The sequence below is a fragment of the Gavialis gangeticus genome, unplaced genomic scaffold (assembly GCF_001723915.1).
Source record: "Gavialis gangeticus isolate Ggan-Ray unplaced genomic scaffold, GavGan_comp1, whole genome shotgun sequence".
In the NCBI taxonomy this organism is placed as follows: domain Eukaryota; kingdom Metazoa; phylum Chordata; order Crocodylia; family Gavialidae; genus Gavialis; species Gavialis gangeticus.
In genome coordinates this window covers 8,319,471-8,330,131 of record NW_017729025.1, presented here as the reverse complement: position 1 = coordinate 8,330,131, position 10,661 = coordinate 8,319,471, and the positions used below count along the sequence as shown (strand labels likewise).

Here is a 10,661-nt window from a genome sequence, read left to right as displayed (position 1 = left end):
TCGCCCCGCTCCGCCCCGCCCCCCGGCACTAGGCGTCCACACGAGACAGCAGCGTCCTTCCTGCTCCGCACCAGCCCCCCCCGCCAGGCAGAAGGATGCTTAGAGCCAGGGGCCTGCCCCCACTGTCCAAAATTAAGCATCTAAGGGATCCTGGATGACTCTCTTGCCCTCAACAGCCCTAAGGGCAGCCCTGCTTACGCTGGGCCGGGCGCTTGCTTGGTGCAGATGCCCTCAGGGCTGGCTCTTCACTGCGCTGCAAAACCCTTACTTACAGACAAAACCGTGGCTGGACCCAGCGTGCTCCCACCCAGTGTTCGAGGACATGACAGCTGCTGCCAAAAGGCCGCGGCATTGAAAGACAGCTCCCCAGAGGGAGGAGGTGCCCGAGCCGTGGTAGGGGTACCCACCGGTTCCGGAGCCGTGGTACTGGTACCACCAGTGGCGCACAGATACCCTGCTGGTGGTATGCATTAACAGATTAATTATAACGACTTTCCCTGACAAAAATTTGCTGGCGGGACTGAAGGGTTGTGTCATCTTAAGTCGGAAGTGCGCAACGCATCAGAGTTTGGGAACCGCTGCCTTAGCATACGCCGCATACAGTCCCACCACCCCCCGGCTGTCAAGCAAGAGGACAGGCCCTAAACCACAGGTTTTCTGAAAACTGGACATTGTGCCCAAACAAGTCTCGGACACCGATTCCACGTATCAAATCAAGCAAAGTTTATTTGGCGCGGGTTTGAAAACGAAGAGAACCGCCACAGGAAAATCTAAAGCAGAATCAAGCCAAACCAGAACAAGTACAGTTAGGATCCAGCCTCAGTTACAACCTAATAATAAAAGCAAGAGAAAAAAAAAAACATCTCCGAAAGTGTCTCTGTCTTTGCCTGTTTCTGGATGCTGGCACCGAAATTGCTGCTTCGCGGCACTGCGTGCTTCACTGATGTGCTGTACCTTTCATCTGTTGACTCGGATGTCACATACAATTACAGATGTGTTTCTCGGTTACAATGGATTTGATTACATTAATTAACCCCTTTTGATTTCCTTGTCTACTGCCTGCATTTCAACTGCTGTTTGAATTTCAAAAAACGTGAGGAGCCTATTTAAGGCGGTTAACTTGAATACATAAAGGTGGCACATCAAATAATTAATACTTTGATCTGTTTCAAAGGTAATGGGAGCAAGCAAACCTCTTCTAAAGGGGAAGTAATTGCTGTCTGGGGTACCTCTACCCCAGAATAAATGTCACAAAACATACAAAGCACAGACCAGATACAATGTCTTTACAGCTACCCATTGTACTGGCCACTGGAAATACCCACTGCTGCTGCCTGATTTAATGATGAAAAAATGGGTTGGAAATGTGTAAATCAGAGTTTTTATTCTACTCATACAACCTCTGTGAAGCCTTAGATTAAAGGAGGGGAATCCACAAGGTAGTCCCATTAACTCCACTTCATCTTGACCAGACTGGACAAAGCCCTTGAGAATATATGGTAGATTAAGAAATTCTGCTTAAAAATCCCAATTCAGTCATGTCTTTTACAGATCTAGGTTGAAAAATTCTGCAACTTGCCCCCAAACCTCTGTCATGGCCAGGGATCAATACTGAAATGTCACTGTTTGCTAAGCAATGCCTGAATGAGTATTTACTCCAACTGGGACCCACTCTCTGTCTCTCGAACACAGATACTCTTAGCAATGTGTTTGCACAATTTCTTTAGCGCTTTTTAAGAACAAGCAAAAGGATGCCCTCTGCAGCGGGTTTGTGCGGTGGCAATTTAGGTCACAAAAAAATTTGCTGTATGGCATTTATACAGCCATGCTTAAGCTTCTTCAGTTTGCTTAATTTGTTTCTTTGTTTTAGCCCTTTTTCATGACCTACTAACACATGCGTCCTTCTTGTATTACTTCTAATAGTTAGAATTAGTCACAAATAACCTTTACCTATTGGCAAATGCATTTGATACACTAGCAAATATCACTACATGCTACCCAAATATTGTTACGTAATTGTGAAGTCACTTATTTTCAACCACCCAAGTGATGATACAAGAAGAATATTCTGATAATACTGTTAAAATGCTTCAAACAACACAGAAATTCAGCTCAGAAGGCTCTTAACCACTGAATCTCTTTTCGGTCAAATGTACATACAGCTTAAAACACATCAGTAGGAACAAAGTATTTTAGATAGGTTGCTTTGCCATATGGGATCCTGTTAAAAAAAAAAAAAAGGTCATCAGCCACAGACCATCAGACTACGTTTCTCAAGTACTTTTGTGTAATTGGCCACATTACTTTAGCATCAGTCCATTTTTGGTACTTTATTTTTAAGCTCTGCCTTTATGTTTAATATTTATTCAACATCAATATGAACTAAAAATGTGACTTGATTTAAATGTTAAATCACAGCAAAATATTAGGTTTAAATGGCAATTCAGGTGGAAAAAAAAATGTCTCAACGTACACAGGCAGCGTCTGTCTTTCAAGCTCTCAGAACAATATAAAAGAAAAAACAACAACTCCAGAGCTACCGGGTAACAAAAAGATAATACTGATTCACCACGCGTATCAAGTACACCGAGTTAATTCATCCGTACTGAATAAGGCCGCTTGATTTCCAAACAGACAACTTGACTCTCTATTTTGACAGGAATCATGTAACATCACACCACTTACAATTTCAAGCATAATTTTCCACAAAAACCTCATGCCAGATAGTTTCACACTTACTTCATTCTGATTTTGAAAGGGGAGTGTGAAGGGGTCTAACCTGTTTTTCCTACCGTTTTGGCAGGTCACTAGATGCGATGCATCAGGATGCTAGAACAGATTTTTCAAATAAATCGTCACAGCTGGCTGGTTAGTGTGAGGTAGTAAATCCCTATCCTGTGTTTGATCATCAGTCTATGATGGAGCTGACTGGTACCATAAGAACATTAATTAATGAATGCAGACAACATGAGGCAATGTGATTCTTTAATGGAGGAATACGGTGGTAAAGGAAAAATATGGATGATGAACTAAAAATGGGAAGGGGGAGAAACCGAAGTGACCTCAAGCTTTATTATAGAGTACTACTTCTTATACACACACACACACACATACATATGTACACATACACACCATGCAGTTGGGAAATAGTCATCAGTGAACAACAGCTTGGCAAGTAGTGACCTAAACAACCATACAAACAAGAACCTTGTCAGCATAGCTGTCCTAACAGCTCCCCTCTGGAATAGTATAAATACAATGTGTCATGGGCAGCTTGATGCATTTCATTTTCATTCATTAAGGATAACCAGGTACAATCCACTTAAGGTTTTCATATAAACTTTCCCAGAGTTTGCTCTAAAGTATGAAAATAAAACGCGTGCATTTTATGGCTATAAAATACACAGCTGCCTGTCAACTACACACACACATGCATGCACACACAGTGCACACCCACCCACTAGCAAAATATCAGAGATCATCAATATTACATTTTGTATACAACCTACATGTAATTATTTCAGTAAATGAGAAACTCCCTTTTATGGCAATGCTGCAGGGAAAAATCAATACAGAATACTTTGTTGTACAAAACTGCATTTATACAAGAACAACCAACAGTGGAATATAACCCCCTTCACAACGCTACATCTCTACAAGGAGAAAGAATAATCAAATCTTTATACAATTGTAAAAAAAAAAAAAACAACCAAACTTGTAAGCTGCTCTGCAACCTTTCTTCGCTAAAAGTTAGATACATTACACCATCCTAGCAGCAGATTAATAAATAAGGATTAAATAGTCTATTTTACAAAGCCATACAGAATGGCAGGTTTAAAAACTAAAAGCTTTGCTGATACCCTCACTTCCTACATGAATCCTCTTTATTAAGAATAAGACTTGGTATAAAAGGGGAAACAGCCAGCGCTATGTATCTACAGAAAAAAAAGACAATCCAAAGGAAGTAAAATATTTAACATTTTATGGCACCTATATCGCATACATTATTTCTTAATGGCTGTGTTTCTTTATGTCTAAGGAGTGAAAGACTATTTAACTCAGAGGTTTTATTAAGCAAACTTGATATAACCAACCACACAGTGGCAAGAGACGGAACCAGCTGTTTCCAGCTGCAAAAACATATCAACATCTACCCTACGCACCAGATCATTAAGGTATCGAGAAAAAAAAAAAAAAAGGGAATAGCAAGTCCTAGTCCAGCTTGTATCGAGTTTCCTTAACGGTTCCTCTTTTCCTTATGTGTTGTATTCATTCACTTGTTTTTTGCGTTGGGTTACTGTTGCTTAGTAACTATTTTCATGTCCAGCCAAGATGTAGAGATTGCTGTGTGCGGTAGGATTTTCTGTTGGCCTGCTTTCTAACACCACAACCCTGCAATTAAAGCACAAACACAACAGACTGGTCAGTGGTAACACAGAAGTCTCATCATATCATTAGCAAGATCAGAGAAGAATCTACTCCACTGCTCACCAACTCATCACAGGGGCAAAGATACGCAACGATACCTTACATGCTAGGATTTTGTTTTTAAAAACAGCCTGATGAAGGGTATTTGTACCCGAAAGCTTGCAAAGAATTTTCCCAACTATCTGAGTTGGTATAATAAAATATATCATATTTACCCAAAGAGCCTTGTCTGCCTATGTCCTTAGACCAACACAGCTACAACTATACCTTATTATTAATACGCTTTGGATCATTAGAGCTAAAGGTTTCAATGCAGCACTCACTAAGAATATAGGACTGGGCAGGACCTACAGGGTAAGCAAGTTCAGTCCCCTGTGGTCCCAGGCGCAGTCTACACTCCCTTTCAAAAAGTGATCAACCTTGTTCTGAAATAGTTGGGTTGCAAGGGGGTTTTTTGGGGGAGAGGTTGGGGTTCTTGCCCTCACTACTCCTGGGGAAAGCTCTCCCAGGACCTCACTACTCAAATGGTTAGAAATTTATTCATGGCCAGTTTATACACATTTGCTCTTGTGAAAACGCTATCCTTTAGCTTAAATCTCTTCTCCCTGCCTGGCATCTACCTCATTCATACATTTTCTAGAGTGGTCATATCCCCACTCAGCCTCTGTTTTTCTGGACTAAGCAAGCCACTGCTCTCATAAAATAGGCTTTCTACTCCCTTGGTCATCCTAGCTGCCCTTCTCTATATCTGTTTCATTTGGGATGCGTCGCTCTAGAACTTGGAGGAACCAGAGCAGCACTCCAAATGAAGTCTCACTAGTGCTTGCCAATAGCATTGATACTTCCCTGTCTCTAGCGGATCTCAGGATCACATTCACCTTTTCCATGGATGCCTCACAGCCTGCAACCAACTAGTACACCCATGTCCTTCTCCTCCTGTTGTTATGAAAGGATCAGCTCCCAGACATAGCTGTTATTAGTCCCCGGTTAAAGCCTGGTACTTTGTGTAAAATTTCATTCCTGCTTTTCCACTCCTCAGTACTTTTATAGTCACAACAAACCCATTTTAAAGATGGCAACTGAGGAAGTAAAAGGTCACAGTGGGAGCCAGGATTAGAGCTGAGGAGTTCCTCAAGTATCTTCCACCTTTCTTTCTCAGGCAAGTTTTGGAGTCACAAGTCAGACCCATTGCAACCAGATGCCAATCCTGAAGTTTTGACTCTGTGGTTGCATCTACATGGTCATTAATGCACCATAGTTACTGCGCATTTAGTATAGTACTTCCTTAATGAAGTACTAACTGAATGGCAGTAACTACATTTACTGTGCAGTAGTGCTGGCACACGATTTTTTTGTGATGGTTACTGCGCAGTGGCCTAATAACACTGTGCAGTAGCTTATTAGTATGGCTTTTGACTGGCGCACTACTGCGCAGTGTTATTAGGCTACTGTGCAGTAAGCATCTTGTGTTGACGTGCCCTGTGACAAGTTGACTTCAATGAAGCAAACCTAACAGGAAGCCTCCAAATTAATGCAGCTCCATCGCAGAAATGTGGTTGAGAACTAGCATCCCTGGCTACTCTAGCCCAAGAATCCACGACAAGAGATTTTACCACCGCAGCACCATGGACATCAGGAGGCAAGAAAAGCACCCAGAGATGCTACTTGGCTTGAGAAGTGAAGACCTACTCACAGATCATTGCCCTCTACTGTGACAGGATGGGGCAGGACTACCTCCTCCTCCCAGCCTGGTGGCTCTGGTACTCTCCTGAGATGTGGGTGAAGGGGGTGTAAATCCCTTCCAGGTGGGGAAGGCAATGAACCCAGGTGTCTCGCACTCCGAGTACAGTAACCGCTAAACAATCATATAAAAGGTGGGCACTACCACCAGCTCCTGGGATGTTTCTTATGTAAACAGTCATGGGTGCTTGAACTCAGTGCTGTCAGTATGTGCTGGAAGTGCTTTGGGTAGGCCTACCCAATCTGCCCCCCATGGCATTTAGCATCATAAAGAAATGGAGCTGGAAAGCCCTCTAAAGGTAGTCTAGTCCAGCCCCCTGCTCAAGGCAGGATCCTCCCTGTCTAAACTATTCCAAGGTGGTTTCATTGTGACTATGTCAAGCTGCCCATGACTGCATCGCAGTCACTCTCAGGCACCGAGTACTTAACCCTGTTAAGACAGTGGCAGATCTGCATATGTGCTGTAGTAGAGTATTACATAGTGAAAAGGGACTCTCTGGTGATTAAATGGCCAGATGGGATTTCTGTTGATCGCACGCACACTGAATTCCACCTAGGTTGTACCTGGGGTGGATCCCGCAGGGGCACACTAGCTCACTCCATAATGTTTTCCAAAAGAAAAAGTTGAGAGCAAAGTGCCCTTGACATACAGCCTGCACTTTCCCCCACTGGTCCCGGTGCACTGCTGCCTGCATTCCCTGCTCTGCCCTAGCTGGCCTTTGTCCTCAGCTGTCCCTCACTGCTACATCTTGATTGGACTCTGTGCGCAGGCAGCTGGGGGGAAGGAGTGTTTCGTTGGCGGGGTCTGTGGCTTTGCTGGTCCTGCTAATATGTCACATTTTCTCCTGTAGTCTCTCCCCCCTGGTACATCCTCTGGGTTCATCTTCCCTAGTCTCCCCTCCTTTTGAAGCTTCTCTTTCTGAACAGGCTCAGCACCAAATTGCCCTATGTTGTGGCCAGTCAGGCCTCCCTCTATTTTCCCCAGACTTACCCCCATCAGTACTCCTGCGTCTTTTCTCTTCTTCCTGCAGCCAGAGGCCCTGACCTCTCCCCAGCCAGAGCCCTTCTGCTTCCCTTGCTGCTGAGGCCTTTCCTTTATACTACTCTCAAAGGTATGGCCTCCAGCCTATATGGTTTCTCCTTAAAGAATCCCCATAATGAGGAGTGAAGGGACCCCATTACACTGGCCCTGGAATAGATGATAGCGGCAGTTTATGAATTGCCCTCCCGCACCAGGCCTGGGCTGGATACCCTGCCTGGAGCCATGGAATTGGCTCAGTTGTGTGGGAAGCCAAGATCTGGTAGGAGGGCAATTTGCTTTCCTGCATGATTTGTTCTGGCTGATTATTCAGAAGTATCCTTCCATGGTGAGAGAGTGGGAACTCGCAGCAGTGCTGAGCAGCATGCCCTCCATTTTTGTGTGTGCTTGGGACCCTCCCAGTTTTCCATGCCAACTCCAGAGCACAGCATGCTTAAGGTATCGATTCCAATGTATTTGGAGGCTTACTGAAACATGCTGCCTTGCATTTGAGTTAAACAGTGCTTAGCACTGGGACTCAACATGAGCAAAAGACTTTTGCAAACCCAGCTAATTCATCCTCACTAATGCCCTAAGAGCAAGGAAGGGAGAAGACAACCATTTCCCCATCTGTATAAGAGGAATGACAGACAGAAAAGCTAAAGCCTAAATTTTCAAGTGTCCTTTATGTTGATGTGAAGTCTGACCTCCACAGAGGACTGGCCTTAAATCCACCTGCAATGGGTTCTGACCCTGCACCCTCTGCCAAAAATACAAAGCCTCTGGGTCTAAAAGGAAAACCCCAAATTAGAAGGTCCCTTTGGAGCATTTGGGCATGAATGACATTAGCCAGAACCAAACAAGCTAGAAGAGGAGCTGGGGCCAGAACACTGATCTCCTGGCCCCCATGCTTAAATACACTAGCTGCGCCACTTCTCTGAGAAGCCAAGAGCCTCAGGTGTACACACTGCATGCAGAGACAGAAGTTGGGGCAGCCTCTGCTGATGCATGAAACCTGCATACAGACATCTGCTTGGAGTGTGTGGATTAACCAGATGATACCTGTTTCCAGCAGGTGTTTCTGCTGAAGAGCAGATGGCTCAAGGGACTGAGCATGCCTGTTGGGTGTGAATACCTAAGCTGCTTAGGCTTGTTGCTGTCTTAGTTCAGACCTCAAGTCGCAGAACCGCAGAGAGCATCTACAAGCCAGTTATTTAGGTTGAACAGTTCACGACTAACTCTCCCCTGACAACCTCAACCCAGCTGTCAGGTCCAGGACCCTCCAGAATTGCAGTATACAACCTGGTTAGCCTCTGTCACCTGCGGTTCATTCTTCCTCTGCAGAGGCACAGCACACAGAGTTGATCTAGTCTACACAAACTGTGTTTGTATTAACAAAAGCCAAATCAAGAAAGTCCACCTTCTATTTGGAGCAAAAGGTAGCATACAAAGGACTCATTTTGGTCTCAATCGTGTCACAATTCAGCTCATGGTGGCTGCATGCAGCAATACACAGTCTTGTTGTCTCCTCTGATCAAGTGAAGAGGCTGAGAGAACTGCCTTGGATTGGAGCTGAATTTCAATTAATTTTCAGTATGCATATTTAAAATGAATGCAAGCTATCCTTTTAAAATAAGCTACCTGTCTGATCCCAACAAGCGGAAAACTCGGGTTTCATCTGATATCTCCTGGGTAACCTGCAAAAGAAAAGGATTAGTGACAAAATCCCTTTGAGCGGTAAAATAAAATTCATTGATCTTATTTAGAAGAGAAAAAAAATTACTAGGCAGCATCTTTAAGTCACTCTTGCAAATACAATTTAGTGCAAAATTTAGATCTGTACAGATATACAGACACTAAGTAAACGTTGGTGGTAACACCTCACAAAACAGGATTAAGTTTAAATTACTTCTGATATTCATAATTAAGAGACCAGGGGATTAGTTGATGGAACTTTAAAGCACTTTACTCAGCTCTTAGAAGACAGACCAACTTTCAGCTGGAGCTGTACCATGCTAAAGGGACTCTGTCAACTTAGTATTTTTTTTTTTTTATTAAGGCCGCATTCGTTTTCATTAGAATTATATTTCCTGATACAGCACATTTTCAATATGTTCCAGGTAAGAGTACAGAATTTCTTGAACACTTGATGACATTTAGAAGCATCTTCTGGGTGGGTTTTACCAAGAAAAAAAGCAGGATGTATACAGGCCCAGCCCTTTCAGTCTCTGCAAACGTCTGCCCTGTTGTCTGTCTTGTGTCAGCCCATGGCTGCCACAGGGAAAAAAAAGAACACCTTCTAGCAGAGCCTGAGAAAAGTCTGCATTTGAGCTCACAGCAACTATGTCTAAGAACAAACTTTATGGGAGTAGCAACCAAAGGCCCCTTCATGATGATCAGTAGGTGAGCAGGATGAAAATGAGCAAAAGTACAATTAAACTCACCGTGGCAGGAGCCAGTACATACTTACCTCATCTGATTTAAAACTTTTGCCTTGCATGCCATGCTTCCAAAAGGCCAACACGCTGTCCTGAAGGCACACTATGGAGGGGATGCACAAAATTAGACCAAAAGGTTAAAGGAGAGCCTAATCAAATAGTACTGGTGGGTCCCATGGGTATGCTACTGTGCAAAGGGCCCGATTTCAGGCTCTAGAGGTCTGCATCTCTTCAGAGTGGGCTATTAACATTAGGGTTAACTGAGATCTACCAGAACATGGCATGCATTTTGTTTTACAAATAGGAAGTTTAAGTTCCTCAGAGAGACAGAACTTGGCTGAAGCAGCCAAGTTCCAAAGCCCCCTTTGCAGAGAAAGGAACTGGCCTGGAACTACTGACAACATTTTCCAGAAAGCAACCGTGTTGCTCAGACAGACATTTTTCTTGTTTGAAAAGACAGAATGAGGCTTTAAGAAAAACCTTCTCCACTTCACCTCTTCAGTTCCTAGGTTTGTTTGAGGTTCTGGTTTTTGGGAGGGACTGGATGTATTTAAATCAGCTGGTCCTGACAATCTCCACCCCTGAGTGCTGAGGGAATTAGCTGAGGTCATTGTGGGACCCCGGCACGGCTGTACAAGCACTCGTGGTGCTCTGGTGTGGTGCCAGAGGACTGGAAGAGGGCCAACGTGGTTCCCATCTTCAAAAAAGGGAGGAAGGAGGACCCAGGAAACTGTAGGCCAGTTAGTCTTACCTTGATCCTGGGGAAGCTTTTTGAGAGAGTTATCCTAGCGCATATCCACGAGGGGCCAGCAGGGGAGATCATGCTTAGGGGCAACCAATATGGGTTCATTAGCGGCAGGTCCTGTCAGACCAACCTGGTTGTCCTCTATGACCAGGTCACCAAATCCTTAGACTCAGAGGTAGCAGCGGACATAGTCTTCCTGGACTTTCGGAAGACCTTCAACACTGTCTCTCACCCCATTCTCATTAAAAAACTGGGAGACTATGGTGTCAACACCTACACAGCCAAATGGGTC

At 44.1% G+C, this 10,661-nt stretch overlaps 2 protein-coding genes across 4 annotated transcripts in view; both read right to left on the bottom strand.

The window, feature by feature from the left end:
* The window catches only part of CDKL1 (cyclin dependent kinase like 1), a 31,290-nt gene extending 30,819 nt beyond the window's left edge, over nucleotides 1-471 (bottom strand). The window contains exon 1 of the mRNA XM_019519876.1: nucleotides 408-471. Within this exon, the coding sequence (XP_019375421.1) occupies nucleotides 408-471 (64 nt within the window). The remainder of the gene's footprint in view (nucleotides 1-407) is intronic.
* A 228-nt stretch (nucleotides 472-699) lies between these two features.
* Nucleotides 700-10,661, bottom strand: part of MAP4K5 (mitogen-activated protein kinase kinase kinase kinase 5) — a 137,242-nt gene continuing 127,280 nt past the window's right edge. For all 3 annotated transcript variants that reach the window (XM_019518363.1, XM_019518364.1, XM_019518365.1), the window contains 3 exons: nucleotides 9,657-9,727; nucleotides 8,828-8,883; nucleotides 700-4,392 (listed from right to left, as the gene is read on the bottom strand). In XM_019518363.1, the coding sequence (XP_019373908.1) occupies nucleotides 4,305-4,392; nucleotides 8,828-8,883; nucleotides 9,657-9,727 (215 nt within the window). In that variant the 3' untranslated portion in view covers nucleotides 700-4,304. The remainder of the gene's footprint in view (nucleotides 4,393-8,827; nucleotides 8,884-9,656; nucleotides 9,728-10,661) is intronic.